Source organism: Anomalospiza imberbis, chromosome 17 (genome assembly GCF_031753505.1).
Source record: "Anomalospiza imberbis isolate Cuckoo-Finch-1a 21T00152 chromosome 17, ASM3175350v1, whole genome shotgun sequence".
Classification (NCBI taxonomy): Eukaryota; Metazoa; Chordata; class Aves; order Passeriformes; family Viduidae; genus Anomalospiza; species Anomalospiza imberbis.
This window is the reverse complement of record NC_089697.1, coordinates 5,536,049-5,552,207: the sequence shown is the minus strand read 5'-3', so window position 1 is coordinate 5,552,207 and position 16,159 is coordinate 5,536,049. Positions and strand designations below refer to the sequence as shown.

Below are 16,159 nucleotides of genomic sequence, written 5' to 3'. Positions count from 1 at the left end.
GGACCAGGCTAGGGATGGACTCGTGTGCAAGCAGGGACTTGCAAGGCGAGAGGATCAGAAGTTTGCAGACAGACAGGCAAAGACAGAATATGTATGGGGAAGATGGATTCTGACTCCAGTAAAAAATGCCAGGAAGGACAAGCTGTGAGAACCAAGAAAGATTCAGACACAGGCTAAGACTCAGTCTGGAGCATCCCACATGGAAATGCTGCCACACCTGTGAACCAGTCTCTGGATTCTCCTGAGCATACCCCTCTACCCTTTCCTGGCTTAACAGAGCTGGTTTAAAACCCTTTCTATCTAGCCAAGGCAGGAGAGAACCAAAGCTTTCTAAGAGCTGAAAACATTACCTGGCACCTAAAGGTACATCTGTGCTGTGAGTACCTACAGGGGGGCGATGCTCACCAGCCCACAGCAGGGCATGGAGAGCAGAGTCAGGGTCCCTGTGGCCAGCAGATCAGTGGAGCCCTTCTGGCAGCTGCATGAGCTCCTGCTGGAGCCCAAGTGCTCAATTTGCTCCTGTTTGGGCCCAAAGTGGAGAAAACACGATTACTAAGATTTAATGACAAGTGTCAGGAGCCACTCAGCCTCCTGGCTCAGCTGGAGGAGACATCTGGCATGAAAGGGCCCAAGTGGTGCAGGGGGAGTAGCTGACTTTTATAAGTTTCTTTATAAGCACCAATCTTTTTTTTTTTTTTTTGCTGTGTTTTTTCTAGGTTCCATTTATTCACTCACGGTAGGGCTTGTCTGTAAGTCCTGTGTGTATGTAGATACAAACGTTACTTATCTCCCCTCCATATTTCAGCTCAATTCATCAGGCATTTGTAAATGGCATTTTATGAGTGCTGAGTTTTTAACAAGGCAGGCACGCTGCTCCACAGCGAACAAAGGGGCCCCTATTGGAAACTTTAAAGATGTTTAAACAAAGACTTCTCTTGAAAACCTTTAACCCCTAATGCCAACCTCAAGGGAAATGCTATGTTATGAGCAATGGGAGCACAAACATCTTCTGTGACCACAGATTGCTACAACGGGCTGCCTTGTTGGCCACAGCTCCTCTGTTTGCTACGGCCGCCAACCAGGGCAGCTCCTGAGCCCGCCCTGTACTGAGCACATACGGTTTCTTTAATTCTTCAACAACAAAAGAAAGTTACAACTTCCACAAAAATCAACAGCAACTTTTTCCCATTGGATGCAGCAATACCCAGCCTGCTTCGATGAAAAGTGTCATTTTACTGCAAACACCAAGATCCGTCATGTGGTTTCCAGAGGGAAGTTTGCATTTCGGATGAGGCTGAATTTATCCATATCCTGGTGGCAAATATCAGGGCTGAGATCTGAGAGAGTTCCCCACACACAGCTTTTTGCTGCTATCAACAGCAATCTAATGAATTCCTGCAGAGATCACAAGAATCTGCTTGTGAAATTCTGCTTGTGAAATGCAATTTCTACTTGTTATTGAGAACCTGCACACTCGCTGCCGGGGATTAACTGCTCCTGTCCTTGAAAAAATAAAAATCTTTACTATCAAGAGATGCTACAGAGGGTCCCACAGGGAGGGGTCCCAAAGGGAAGACTTCATAATAACTTTATAAATAATCTGGGTTTATGTGAAGCAAAAATCCAGTGTGATTAAGTAAAAGAGGCAAAGCCCCGTGCCTTGTCTCAGAGTTTGGGCTGAGAACAGGTCCCTCTCATGGACCCTGCTCCCCTCAGTCCCACTGCACACATGGTGGCTTCCATTGACATGGGACAGTCCCATTTCCCTGCCAGCCTCCTCAGCCACTCCAGTTCCCACTCTGCAGCCTGTCTCCTGAATGGATTCAGCAGCTCTCTGCTCCACAGCAAAGGCTGTCCCTGCAGAACGAGGGGCAAACCCCCAGCAGAGCACACACCATCACACCGTGTATCTGCTCAGCTCCGCTTAGCTCGCTCGAGTGCGTGTCCGCACAAACACGATGAGCGCAGAATAATCTGATTTTCCAAACAAGTTTTCCCATGCAATTGCTTGGAACAGAAGTGCCCAAAGCTAATTTTATCCCGTGAAACAATTGGAATGATAAGCTGAAGGTGGGTGATTGCTTGTGTAAACGAGTATGCACAGACCCAATTTTCCAGTCCTGCAGAAACGGCGCATAGCAAACTTAGGGTACACTTCTGAGCTTATCTTTCTGCAGGATCTCGATCTCCAGCTGCTCAGTACGCCTTGCCCAGGTGTACCAGACCTTATTATTGTCTGCTAAGAGATCCTCGGTTGTATAAGCAGGGTCCTGCCCGACAGGTAGGCAAAAGCGTAGCAGAGCAGGCAGCCTGAGCCATCCCGACCGCGCGGAAGAGCTCACATCGCTCACACAGCACCGAGGCACCGAGTGGGTACCATGCCCCGGCTGCCCCACCGAACGTACCCCGGCACCGCTGCGGGGGCCAAGCCCGTGCGGCCGGGGGTCGGGAAGGCTCCAGCCCACAGATGGGAGGAAAAATCCTTCGGGGCGAAGGTTATTGCTCTTTCCCTCCTCCCGGCTTTGCTTTCTGCTCCTGACGCCCAGGATCGCCGCTCCCCTTCCTGCCAGCCCCGCTCCAGGGAAAAGCCCCCTCGGAGGCTGCCAATCTCCGCGGCAGCGCTCGGCGCTGCGCACAGCCCCGTCGGGCCGGGCTGGGACCGGGGCTGGGCCCGGGACCGGGACCGGGACCGGGACCGGGACCGGGACCGGGACCGGGACCGGGACCCGGACCGGACGCACCCGCACCCTCCTCACCCTCCTCCTCTCCTCTCCTCTCCTTCCCGCAGGGGCGGCGGTGCCCGCGGAGCCCCTCACTCACCCGTGCCGGCCGCGGAGCCGCTCCCCGCCGCGCTGCTGGCTCAGGTACGCGGTGCGGGCGGTGCGGGGCGGCAGCAGCGGCGGGGCCCCGCCGGCTTTAACGGGGCGGGGGAGCGGGGGGGCGGCGGGGCGGGCACGGCCCGGCCCCGGGGCAGCGCTGGGAGCGGGGGGGTCCAGCCGCCTGTGCCGGCAGGGGGGCTCGGGGGCTCCCGCCCGCCCCCGCCCCGCCGAGCGCGTCCCCGCGGGAGCTGCGCGCAGGTGGAACCGGCACCGAAGGGTGCGCGGCCCGGGACGGCCGTGGGCTCACGGGCGTGGAGGACCCTGCTGCTTTTAGAGTTTTATTTTTATTTTTTCTTTATTTTTCTCTATTTTTCCTTTATTAACTCTTTATTTCTCTTTTTGATTTTTTAATTTTTTTCTTTATTTTCTCTATTTTATTGCTCTTTTTTATGTTTTTGATATTTTTCTTTCTCTTATCTATTTTTTCTCCTTTTGCTTTTTTTCTTTGTTTTATATATTTTTTTTAATCTTTTTTTCTACCCTTTTGTTGTCTCTTCCCCTGCTGGGGGAATGCATCTGGGAGCCCCATAAACTCAAAAGTTCATGGAAAAAGGAGAGTCTAAGCTTAATATCCACTTGACCTACAGTGTCCTGGAAGTTTAGGAACATCAGCAGGTAGTGGCTGCAGCGTGGGGAGGTGAGTTAGAACCACAGGACTGCAGACCAGGAGGGCTGTAGAGCCTCAGGTTAAGCTTCCATCAAGGTCAACTGATGTGCATTGGAGATCAGCAGAGGCTTCTTAGAAACCCTGGAATAGACCTTCCCAGTCCTCCACCTCTCCCAGCACTTAGATCAATCTGGTGGTGGCAGGAGCCACCTTTAGTGCTTTATAGGACTGCGTTGTGGTGCTTTAACAGCACTTCCCTTCCTCTTTGCACACGAGGAACAGAGAAAGGAGACTCCAGGAAATCACCCCCACTGTCTGAATTTTCTAGCAGACGTGCCAATACTGTGTTATCAAACTTGGGCGTTTTGGGGGTGCTGGTGCTGCTGGGGTGCCCACCCCGACAGGCCCCTGCTCCCTGCAGAGCTCACTGCCACAGGCTTTTCGTGCTTCCTGCTCTCGGCCGCTGTTTGCCCTTGGTGTGGTTGATAAATCCCCCAGGCCTAGAAAAGGCTGAATTTCACTTGTGTGTGCAGTGAGGAAAATACAGGATTTATAAATACCCATGCATATACAAGGACTGTGGGTTGGGTTGGTCTGGATTAAAGGAGGTATTGAAAAATGAGGGAAGCCAGAAACTGCAGGCTTCTCATTTCTGTGATTTCTAATGGCTTTTCCTTTTGCATAAACATTGCGTTGACTCCATACCCAAGATCACTGCAGGCATTTTCTCCCCTGATCTGCACAAAATAGAACCTAGACCTCTAAAATGGATATTTTTTATTAGGATGTTTGGTTTCCCCAAACTGAGGGAAGAACAGTTGCCCTCTGTGGCAGCAAGTCCCCAGCAAGCTTCAGGGCAGCTGTGTCCTGAGAGAGGCAAACCACAGCTCTTTTTCGGAGGGGGAAAGCAGCAAATTAATTTTCTGCACTTTAATTCAGTGCTACCTGCACTTGGGGACACTTACTGTGAGTTACAGTTCTTGTATAAAGAGGTGATTTGAAGACCCAGTTTGTAAACAATAGCTGCCAGGATTGTATTTTGGTCTCCAGAGTTGGGTACTTTCATTCCCAGGGGACCAAATATATCAGATCCCTTCCTCAGCAGCCTGAGCTGGTGGAGCTCATTGAACTGAAAAGGAGCAGGGCGGAGGGCACTTTGCTTTTCCCAGTGCCTGTAAAGCACTTTTTCTTCTGCTGCGGTTGCCCAAGGGTGTGCACACAGAAGGTGATGTGTGGAGCAGGGTATGTCCCACACAGGGAGCAGAGTTCCCCAGCTGGAGGCAGGACAAAGCACTGAGTGATGCCCCTAAACACTTGCTGCTGGCAGGGAGAGGGATAATTTTCAGCTGTGGTGTTAAACATCAGTTCTCCTAAAATCAGCAATGGGACTGTGGGGTCCAGCCTTACCAAAGCCTCTCGGCGCCTGCCTGGGCTCCCTATGTGCCCACATGAAACAGCCCTTTGCAAGGTGGTCCAGCTGTGTGTCTCTTGTGGAAAACACACAGAGACTCCTCCTTTTCTGCTTCATTTCCCATGGGAGAGGGCACAGCAACCCAGCCAGGGCTTGCAAATCCCCCTGAGGTACCCTGGGTCTCTCCCACCTCGAGCAGCAGGGCAGAGCCACCCTAGAGATGCACCACAAATGCACTCACACCCTCTCCCGAGGCACATCCTGACCTAAAGCAAAGGAAAAGCCTTGGTAAGCGGTGCCAGGCTGAGCAGGGAAGGGGAAAGGCTTACAGAAATCAGTGTAGGAGAAAGGTGGTGGATCCCCCCTTGCTCCCCCCCCTTTTACTACATAATGCCCAACTGTGTGGAGAGCAGCTGAGCCCCAGCCAAGACCTCAGGCTCTGAAAAGGCAGCTTTTAGTGAGAGCTGTAAGAGCCCAGCCCGTGTGGTGCTGCTAACATGACACTGAACTAACACTGCACTACAGCCTAAGCATTTCATTAATTTAATATAATAAATGTCAGAAGGCGTGAATAATTCTCTGTAACCCTGAGGAGGCTGTAGGTGCCAGAAGGAGCCAAGTGGGCATACTGAGCTGCTTTAGCAATAGCCCTTTGACTCTCTGAAGATAAAGTTATACCACGTGATGGATGCTGGGTGGTCGCCTCTGTGGGCAGAATGGCAAGCACTGTTCAGAAGTGCGTCACTGACACAATTTAGCCCCAAAACTTGGAAGGCAAGGGCTGCAGAGAATGGACAGAGAAAAGAAAGCCAAGTTTCTAAGTAGTTGTTCCTCCAGCTGGACATCAAATCTGAAGAGCTCCCATCTGTTTACCTGCCTTTGGCATGCACGTTCCCCCTGAAGCACTAGGTAGCATGTGGGTAGCTGTTCCAGAAGGCTCTTTAATAAGCTCCAGGCAGTGACCCACGTGCCTCTGGAATTAAGTACAGATGGCAGGGAGCAGTGATACCCGCACAAGCCTGGCCCTGCCCTGAGCCAGTGCTGCAGGAGGCTCTGCAGAGCAGGCATTGCTGCTGCCCACGCTGTCAGCACACGTCTTAATCCACGGCTTTTGGCAATTTGCTCCTGAACACTCCCTGCCACTGCCTGGCCTCCATGCCAGGCTGTTCCAAGGGGTTAATGGCAGAGGAGCCCCACAGGGAGAGCCCAAGCTATATGGATGGGCACTGGTGACTGTGTTGGTGACACTAGGAAGGATGGAGCATGTGACTGCAGCTGAGACACCATTACCCAAAGCTATACTCCTAATTTTACACAGCACACTGAACGATGAGACTCACCAGGAAAAAATTCACACACCCAGCCTGGTTCTTCCCTGCTGTGTGCCCGTTGTCTCTGACAAACTGAGGGTGAAATGCTACTGAACAGAGCCAGCAAGGTTCAGTACTCATTTAACACTGTGTTGCGTTCGTGTAAAAGGGTATCCAGGGTCAGGCCAATTTCTTTGATACATTTCCACATTTATCCCAATCATAATCAGTTGTTCAGAAAAAAACAAGAGAAAGAAAAAAAACAATGAACCCAACCAAAAAAAGAGAAAAACCCAAAACCAACCCAGATTTTTGCTGAGAGATTCCCAAATAGTGCTTTTATATTAAGGGAAAAATAGCAAAGGCGGATCAAAGCTGAAATCACACCATTGCTTGGCAGCAGAGGAGTGAAACAGCTGCAGATTGCCATTATGGAAAAAGATTAAATAACTTTCTTATGGGATCTCTTTGGCTGTGCAAAGACATAAACTATTCCTTGGCTAGAAAGTGGAGTGAAACTTTAGCAAGACTAAGTGACCCACCCTGAAGCAGCCACTGGTGGGATGCTGGTTGATAAAACTCTGCTTCAGTGTGCTGGAGCAGGAGTCTCCCAGCACCTCGATGGAGAGAACAGGTACAGTCTTGGCCGGGGAGCTCCTCCTGCTTTGCCAAGAGTGCTGTGGGGCAAGCCAGGGCAAAGCCCAGAGCCCTGTGCTGGCAGCAGCTCTGGGGCTGCCACAAGAGCAGAGCCTGGTGGCAGCCTGTGCTCTGCAGTCAGGAATGGCCATAAAACATTCATTTTCCAGGCACAGAGTAGCAGTTAATGCTGTGGGTGACACTGACACTGGCCTTGGCTGTAAATCTGATTCTGGCAGGGCTCTGTTGATTTATGTTTACTAGTGATCCAGCTAATACATCTAGGGTAAGGAATTGGAACAAGGAGGGCAGGAGATTATATTGTCCCTCTGTAACCAACAGAGCATGTCTGTGCAGTGCAAAGTGTCAGGTCCCCACGGCACTGCTCAGAGAAGACACTGGGTATGTATTTGCTTGTATGGGACGTGTATTTCTTCCTCATACAACAGCAGAGCATCAGCTCCATCCAAGGGTGGGAAAGCTGGAACTGAAGTGAGATGTGTTTAAAGTGAATTGCAACACGGGTGCTAAAAGCTGTAAGGGGCACAGCCTTTTTAAAGTATTGCACTGGGAAGAGCAGAGGTGGCAGGCAAACTCTTCTAGCAGGTTGCTTGGGATGACTGCTTGTAGCTTCTTTCCCTGGGAGCTTGCTCTGGCCTCTGAGCCCGGAGGAGCTCACCACGAGGAGCCTGTCTTGGGGTGATGGCAGGACCAGACTTGCCTCTCTTCACACACCTGATCGTTTATGCTCTCAACTTTTCTCCATTTCTAGCCCACTTAAGAGGAAGAGAGACTGCATTTAAAGGGAATGCTCCCCTGCAGATCTCTTGCAAGTTCCTCCTCAGGTGGCCATGGCTGATGCCCCTAGTGTCACCCCTTTTCCTCCAGGTCATCCCCTAGTGCTGCCCTCAGCCCCCAGATGCTCTCTCACAGTTACTCAGTGATGTGTTTTCCACTGTGGCTGGGGCTTCACAGCCTTCTCTGGCCACTGCTTTACCTCTGTCTCTGATAGGAGAGTCACTAACCAGGCTGAGTCTCCTCAGTAGGAGCAATGTTCCTGGTGACCACACTGACAGATGTGCCAAGGAAGGACTCCGACACAGGCATCTCCTCTTCCTTCTCCTCTGCTTTCATGTTATCCAATCAAATATCCCAAACTCAGGGAATGCTCCTGTCCCAGACTCAGGGGGTTTAGGGCCCTTCAGCAGGGCAGGAGCTGGTGTTGTCAGAGAGTGGTTTCAGCTCCTCTGAAGGCAAAGCAGCACCACAGAAGGCTTCCACAGCTGACATTGCAGAGCTCTCCCCCCTTGCACACATGTCCCAGGTGGCAGAGCAGGGCATCTCAGACCCACCTCATCTCTCTCCAGCTGGTTAACATCCAACCTACCGAGTTAGCAGAGTTAAATGCCAGGTGCCTGGGAACTCATTCTAGTTAATAGAGCAGAAACAATCAGCAGAAGCACCTACTCCCTAGGTCTCAGAGAAAAATGCAGCTATTTTCACCCAACATCCCTTGCAGTAGCCAACGAGTTGCTCCACCTCACATGACAGCTCCCCAGCTGCACTCACAGCTCGGCAACATCGCGTCCCAGCTCACACAAAAGCCATACAGCAGCAAGCACATCAGGCTGAAAAAGAAATTCATAATCAGTTAGAGCACAGCCACCATTGCATGGGGCTGGAAGTCTTAGAAATGCCCTGTGTGTGTTCGGTGGCAAACTGATGAAGCAGTTATTCCATTATCCAAACTTTCTGTTTTTCAGTGCCAGCCCCATTCTTGAGCAGCTGAGCTGCAGTTCTTTCTGATGGGAAAGCCTTTCCACCTTCCCCACCCCATCAGGCTGGGCATGGAGGGAGCTCCTTGCCCCCTGCAGGGCTGGCCAGGAGCTGGCTCTGGTGCCACAGAGCCAAGGAAATTGTGTCTTGTAGACCCAACCCGTACCAAGCCAGCGTGCTCCAGGACAGCGTGAGGAGGTACCTGCAGCTGCCAGCAGACCAGACAGTGCTGATCCTGCACGCCAAAGTCGCACAGAAATCCTACGGCAACGAAAAGAGGTGGGAGAGTGTCAGCACAACGGGCCAGGACTGGGCAATTAGTTACATTGTCTCCGTGTATCACAGAAGCTGATTGACATTATTAAAACCCATACTTTTGTACCCTAGTTCGCTACAGGTTGACCTAATCGGTCCTCCAATCCAAACACCATCACCGGTGGCCAGTTAAGAAACCACCCTTTGGTAAAAAAATCTCCATAACACATTCCACATGTTCACAATATCAGGTGCAGCAAGTAAAGATAATAATTGTTTCTCATTCTTTTCTCTGATCTTCTCACAGACTTCCCAGAACGATGCCTGGGAAAGCTGTGTGTTTCTCTCTGTGGCCAGAGAGCTGCTGCCACAGGAGATAGTCCCATCTTCCCTGATAGCCACTTCTAAACCCAGCTACCTAAAGCTTGATTTCAGCCTTGCTGGATTTCACAGATCTAAGCTGGTGAAGCAAATTATCCCCTCTGCATTCACTCATGACATCTTTACATCCAAAGCCATCATTTCCTCTCCATGAATTGAATAACACAAGAAAGGTATTAGCTCCAATCTGCATCCATCCCAGCAAGACATTCCCAGTGGGTAGGTTCTTGTCATGAAGCAGTAAAGAAAGACAAAGTAAAAGAAGTCAAGATTCTATTGAAATCTCACCCCCCAAGAAGGAAAGGCTAGAGTTTTGACTGCCCTGTAACTCCTGTCTTAAATCTGCACGGCCACAGCAGAGACTGGGGCGTTTCCATCAATGCCAGTGGTCTCCAAAAAGGTGCTATTTTTGAAAATCCTTCCCACACTGCAAAAACACCTTGAGGTTCTGGCTTGAATCTCCAAAATTGCCACTCCCTGGCAGTGACGTCAGACTGCGGCACTGCAATGTAATTAATCCTCCATTAATCCTTGGGATATAAATACTGCTCCGTTATTACTGGGTATGGAATAGCTATGAGGCGACGAGCTCAGCCTCCAAGGTGTAACCACCCAGCCCCCAGCGACCCCAGGGGACAGCTCTGGGATGGGCTGGCTGTGCCTACAAAGTTCTCACCACATCCAGTCTCCTGCCAGGAGCTGCTGGTCCACAGGTAAAAAAGTTATTTCAGGGCTGAATCTTCCAGCCAGGAGGGAGCTCTCTCATCACAGCTTTTTTCCTCTGCTCCCGACCCTGTGCAAGGGATGAGCACGAAAATCAGATGCCAGGTTTGAAAAGGGAGAGAAAAACCTGTACAGAGCTCCCAGGTTAGAGTTTGAAGGTGCTGCTGCTGTTTTCCTTAATAATGGGAGTCAGGGGCCTGCACTGTGGATGAGTTGTTTAAATAAACTTGTACCTCCAGGGCTCCAAAATATCCAACCCCCTGCACCCGTGTTTTCTCTGCTAGTGCTTTACCCAGTATCAGTAGAGGATGAATTTACACCATTCACACAAGTGCAAAGACAGTGGAAACCCAAATAAAACACAGGAAAATGGGCTTCCAAACTCCTGGCTATGGATTTATTTGCACTGGGCTCCAGAACTGATTGTGAATGCAAACTCTGTTCCCAGCCTGCTGAAACTCCCACATGGCAGTCAGGCAGAGGCAGGGTCTGATGGCTCCCTGTCTTTGGGGGAGCTGGAGGTGGGGGTGCCAGGGTCCCTGTCCTCCCATTGCAGGGCCATCCTGTCACTGGTGGGATCATGGCCACCAGTAGCACCACCAGATGTGGCAGCTGTTGAGGCTGGAACCAGGCACTGGAGGAGGGGCAGGGCAGAGGGTCCCCAGCCCCTCGCTGAGCTCCACGTGCCTCCCAGGGTGCAGGGTTGCCCCCAGTGCTGGTGGTCCCCAGTGAAGGTCTCTGTTCTCAGCACAGCCATCCAACCACTCCCAAGCACCTTTTCAGGGTGCTGAAGGGCAGTGAGAAAATGCCCTCTTGTCTCTGCAGGTTTTTCTGTCCCCCACCTTGTGTTTACCTGAGCGGGCCGGGATGGAAGTTAAAGCAGGAGCAGATAAAAGGTGAGCAGAGCCCTGGAGCTCTCCTCCCTCCCTTCCTGCACCAAGGAGAGCTGCCCTCTGCCTCTGCAAAGGGGACAGTGAGGCTGTTTATGTGGATTTTGGCTCCCCAAACTCCTTTCCTGCTCAAGCCTGAGCCTCTGAAATCCAGACCCAGGGAGGGCTGGGGCTTGGTCATGCTCTGCTCCTGGAGAAGCTGAGCCTGTGCAGGGGGCTGGAAGGTGCTTCTCCTTGTCTCTTCCAGCCAGGGACCTGGGAGAGGCTGGATTTCGGGTGTGTGGGTACATGGGGCTGGACAGCATGGGCAGCAACCTGATGGAGACCCAGAAGCTGAGCTTTGAGGAGCAGCCAGATGCAAAGGTAAAGCCCGTGGCTCCCTGGGGCTGTGGGAATCCCCCTCATGCAGGGGCTGGGCTGTCACCAGCATCACCCCACACCCTGGGATGTCACACCCTCCCCATCCTCAGGATGTTTCAGCTCTTTCTTCCTAGCCATAACTCCCATTCCCACTCTGCCAGCCTGTTGTGGTATGTGCAGCAATCCAGGCAGCCCAAAGATCCCTGTCTTTCTCTGGAACCATCTTTTCAGGTCAACAGCCTGTCAAAATCTGCACAGCTCCCTCAGCCCTGGTTCCTTCTCCTGATGAGCAGTACTGCTGCTTGTTACAAAATGAAAGCCTGGTCCTTCATTTGCAGATAAACAGCTTATAAAAAACACCCCAGTTGATCTCAAAGTTCAAATCCTTCAGCAGAGCTCTGGCATCTTTTGATTGGAGGGGGAAAAAGGGAGAAGCATTATCTGGGGTCCCTGAAGAGCACGGGGTCTGAGGCAGGCCAGGAACCTCACAGAAAGAGCCTTTGTCCACAGTGCTTGCCTTGCTGCTAAAGCACAGCATATCGGCCAGGATGAGGGAAACCATAAACCCAGGGTGATTTCTCATGTTATGTGGGATAAATCACACATGAACTTTCATTTCCATAAGGAATACTCTGCCCCCAGTGTAAATAAAGCCTCTGCCTATCCCCAGCTCTTCATTCCACCTGTAATAACATCTCTGGTAATTTCTCCCTTTAAATGAACCCGGGGCTCATTGAAAGGGCGCTATTATGTCCTCGTGGGGTGGTGAGGAGGGTGAGGACGGCTGGTGGGGCTGGGCTGGAGCTGCTGGCAGCCCCTCTGTGCCCCTGGCAGGGGTTCAGCTGTGCCAAGGCCCTGTACATCTCGGACACGGACAAGCGCAAGCATTTCCGCCTGGTCCTGAAGCTGTTCTTCAGCAACGGGCAGGAGATCGGCACCTTCCACAGCAAACTCATCAAAGTCATCTCCAAGCCCTCGCAGAAGAAGCAGTCCCTGAAGAACACGGACCGTGAGTGGCTCTGTGGGGAGGGAGGTGGGTGCCAGCCCAGCATGGGATGCTCTCTGCTCACAGCTTGGCTCTGGAGTGGTCCAGGCTGGACCCTAAGCCCATGGGAACTCCCAGAAGAGGATGTATCGTACACGGTGATGTCTCATTTCCAAATGGTTCACCCAGCACGGGGTGTAATGCCCAGATGCCAGTGTGGTCCCCACACCATGGGCCTCACCTGCACTCACACAGAGAGGAAGGCTGTGGGCTGTGGGGAGGGCGTTGGCTGCTGGGTACCCCAGGAACCGGGCTTGTCCTCGCTGGGCTTGACAGAGCCGTATTCAGTCCTGGCAAGCACTAACCCAGCCACCTCTCCCCACAGTCTGCATCTCCTCAGGCTCCAAAGTGTCCCTCTTCAACCGCCTGCGTTCCCAGACCGTCAGCACCCGGTACCTGTCTGTGGAGGGGGGAGCCTTCATCGCCAGCGCCAGGCAGTGGGCAGCCTTCACCCTCCACCTGGGTAAGGACCCTCGGGTGACGCTGATGCCACCATGCCCAGGGCTGCCTGCCTCCAGCCGTGGCTCTCCCGTCCTGCAAAGCCAGTTCTTGGGGAAAAAAGGCATGGGAATTAGCCTGGGGATGCAGGAATCTGGCTCAGTCTCCCCTCTGCCCGGCATTCCTGGTGTGCCTCTGGACATTTCCCACTGGCTTTGAGGGCACAGGGGCTGTGACAGGGCTGTACTGGTCTGGAGGTTTACAAAGCCAAGCAAGGGATTGCCTGGAAGAGACCACAGTCCAACAGTATTCCTGCCCACACTGCTTCCAGCAGTGTCCCTGCAAGGTACTGCATCCCCATCCTGCTCTCCCGGGCTGGGCTCCCAGGGAATGGTGGTCTCTCCAAGCAGTGAGCACGAGCAGAGAAAGCAGTGAGAAAGCAGCGGGAGCAGGGCCAGAGCTGTGCCTAGCAGGGGTAACCAGCCCCCCAGACGGTGACTCTGCCTCTCTCCTTCCCGGCCAGCCGACGAGCGCTGCGCCCGGAGCGAGTTCCCCCTGCGGGAAGGGTACATCCGCTACGGCTCCGTGGTCCAGCTGGTCTGCACGGCCACCGGCGTCACCCTGCCGCCCCTGGTAAGCTCCGTCCCTGCGGGTGTTGTGGGAATCCTCAAAATCACAGGGTTTTGGGCAGGTTGCAAGAGGCAGGCCTCAGAGACAGCAGAACTGCAATTAGAGCTAAGCCATAGCCATAGGATTTGTCAGCAGAAAAATGATACAAGAAGTAGAAAGTAAGGACAAATAGGACAATGGTCAGTGTATTAATGCTTGGCTAGAATGACTCCCTAAGTTACAGAAAAGTATATCTAGTGAGATATTAGGACGTTCTAAGCTTAATCATGGAGCTCTGTGCATTGTGTATTAAGACTTACAAGACTTATTGTATTTGAAGTACGCAAGCATTGTTTTAACCAAAGGTACGTGTGCTTATAGTGGTTGGACAGAATTACTGTCAGTATGCTTTGGCTTTGTGTGATTAGTCAAAAAGCTTTTAAAGTAAGTTGTGACATTAAGTTCTTTGCTGCTGGGGATGTGAGCTGCTGGCATCTTCCCATTGTCATAACCATGTAATGAGGCTGATGCTGGAAAATAAACAGCTCGAGACGTGTTCCTCAGCAGCCCCGTCCCGTTGGTGATTTGTACACAGACCCCCAAGCAGCCACAGGTGTCAGGCACACAGAGCTGGCCGCCCCACGGCTCCGAGTGGCGGGGCCCTGCCAGGGATCCATGTCAGGGATCCATGCCGGGGATCCATGCTGGGGATCCATCCTGGGGATCCATCCTGGGGATCTGTGCTGGGGATCCGTGCCAGGGATCCATGCCTGGGAACTGTGATGGGGATCTGAGCCAGGGATCCGTGCCAGGGATCCATGCCTGGGAACTGTGATGGGGATCCACACTGGTGATCCACACTGGGGATCCATGCTGGGGATCCATCCTGGGGATCTGTGCCAGGGATCCGCGCTGGGGATCTGTGCCAGGGATCCATGCCTGGGAACTGTGATGGGGATCCACACTGGGGATCCATGCTGGGGATCCATGCCGGGGATGCTGCCGCCCACAGATCATCCGGAAGGTGATGAAGCAGTATGCCATGCTGGACGTGGATGAGCCCATCTCCCAGCTCCACAAGTGTGCCTTCCAACTCCAAGGCAGTGACCACATGTACCTGTGTCTCTCCACAGACAAAGTGATCCAGTTCCAGGTATGGCAGTGCAGGAGCAGGTGAGGACCCCAGGGTGCTTGCTGTCATCTCTGCAAACTCCTGTGTTGCGTCAGGCTGGCGAGCGTGTCACTGGGAGGGGTCTTGCATCCAAACTAAGGCCAGAATCATAGCAAAACTTTAATGGGGACACTGGAACTGAGGTCTTTGGAAAGGAATCACAATCCCCATTTCCCCATGAGCAAAGCAGTCACTTGCTGGAACCAAGACACTGAGGGCAGAAGCCAGGCATCCCAGCCCCATTCCCCACCATCTCCCCTGCAGCGTGTTTGGAGCTCTGACGCTCTCCACAGGCATCTCCCTGCCCGAAGGAAGCCAACCGGGAGCTGCTGAACGACGGCTCGTGCTGGACCATCATCAGCACGGAGACGGTGGAGTACACCTTCAGCGAGAGCCTGGCGTGTGTCCGCGAGCCCGTCAGCCCCGTGCCGCTCATCGCTGCCCTGCAGGTAGGCGCAGCCACGGGCTGCCCCTCTCTGTCACCCGCCTGCCTCGTGCCACCCGCTCCTGAGCCCTTGCGCCCCCGTGGCACCTCCCAGTTTTGGGATGCTGTGGGAATGACATGCACAGGCAGAGCATCCTGTGGGAGAAGGAGTCTGGCTTCATAACCCACACAGCCCTGCCACACTCTCTGCCCGTCACAGCTCACAGGCGGTGGGGACGTGGCCATGCTGGAGGTGCAGGGGGAGTATTTCCATGCACACCTCAAGGTCTGGTTTGGAGATGTGGAAGCAGAGACGATGTACAGGTAACATGGACAGGGGAGCTGGGCAGAAGGCAGGGAACAGCAGCCAGGTGTGGGCTGTGCTGGGCAGATCTGGGAAGGATGTGGCTGCAGACCTTGGGGACGAGCACACTTGCACTGCCCATCCTGCAGGAGCAAGCATGAGCACTGCAAGCAGAGGCAGGAATGAGTCTGGTGCCAGCTCTCTGCCCTAGCTGCAGTCTGGGGATAACCATGGGTGAGGGACAACAGGGATTTCAGGGAACTGCAAGCAACCAAGCAACCCTGGCAGAGAGGAATGAAAAACTGGGAGGAGAGAGGGAACTGGCTGGAGGCTTCACGCTGAGCTCCAGGATGGAGGAGAAGTGCAGTCACTCACTGCTGGCTGCTCCTGCATAGGACCTTCCCCTGTTAATGCATATTTTCCTCTCATGCACTGTTGCCAGGAGCCCCAAGTCCCTTGTGTGTGTCGTCCCTGACGTCTCTGCCTTCGGCAGTGACTGGAGGTGGCTGCGATATCCCATCACGGTCCCGCTCCTGCTGATCAGGGACGATGGCCTCATCTACTCCAGCTCGTTCACATTTACCTACACCCCAGAGCAGAGCTGCATCCCAGGGCAGCAGGTCCTCTCAGATGTTCCCCAGGACTCAGACAAATTACTCAACAGCATCCACCAGGAGTTTACCAGGACCAACTTCCACCTCTTCATGCAGACCTAGCAGGCTGGGTGGACACAGGCTTGGCCTCACTGCTGGCCTAGGGAAGGGGAACAACCCTGAGCCATGCTGGGGGGCTCATCCAGGGCTTAGGGGGCCCTGCCAAAGGGTCCTTCCCGCTCACTGAACACACACCATGCTCCTGTGGTTTACTGATGTCTCTCTTTCTCGCAGCAGCATCTTACACTGCTGAGCTCTCACAGGAGAGCATTAATAAATCAGGCTTG

General features: G+C 53.1%; 2 protein-coding genes across 2 annotated transcripts in view; one reads left to right on the top strand and one right to left on the bottom strand.

Annotated features, from left to right (window-relative positions):
* The window catches only part of MATN4 (matrilin 4), a 15,718-nt gene extending 12,809 nt beyond the window's left edge, over positions 1-2,909 (bottom strand). The window contains exon 1 of the mRNA XM_068207554.1: positions 2,821-2,909. The gene's annotated coding sequence lies outside the window, so the exon portion shown is untranslated. The remainder of the gene's footprint in view (positions 1-2,820) is intronic.
* The window catches only part of RBPJL (recombination signal binding protein for immunoglobulin kappa J region like), a 20,114-nt gene extending 3,955 nt beyond the window's left edge, over positions 1-16,159 (top strand). Inside the window, exons 2-12 of the mRNA XM_068207555.1 lie at positions 2,789-2,864; positions 8,773-8,898; positions 10,804-10,874; positions 11,116-11,231; positions 12,063-12,237; positions 12,599-12,736; positions 13,235-13,344; positions 14,333-14,473; positions 14,785-14,940; positions 15,136-15,239; positions 15,662-16,159. Of these exons, the coding sequence (XP_068063656.1) occupies positions 2,789-2,864; positions 8,773-8,898; positions 10,804-10,874; positions 11,116-11,231; positions 12,063-12,237; positions 12,599-12,736; positions 13,235-13,344; positions 14,333-14,473; positions 14,785-14,940; positions 15,136-15,239; positions 15,662-15,935 (1,487 nt within the window). The 3' untranslated portion in view covers positions 15,936-16,159. The remainder of the gene's footprint in view (positions 1-2,788; positions 2,865-8,772; positions 8,899-10,803; positions 10,875-11,115; positions 11,232-12,062; positions 12,238-12,598; positions 12,737-13,234; positions 13,345-14,332; positions 14,474-14,784; positions 14,941-15,135; positions 15,240-15,661) is intronic.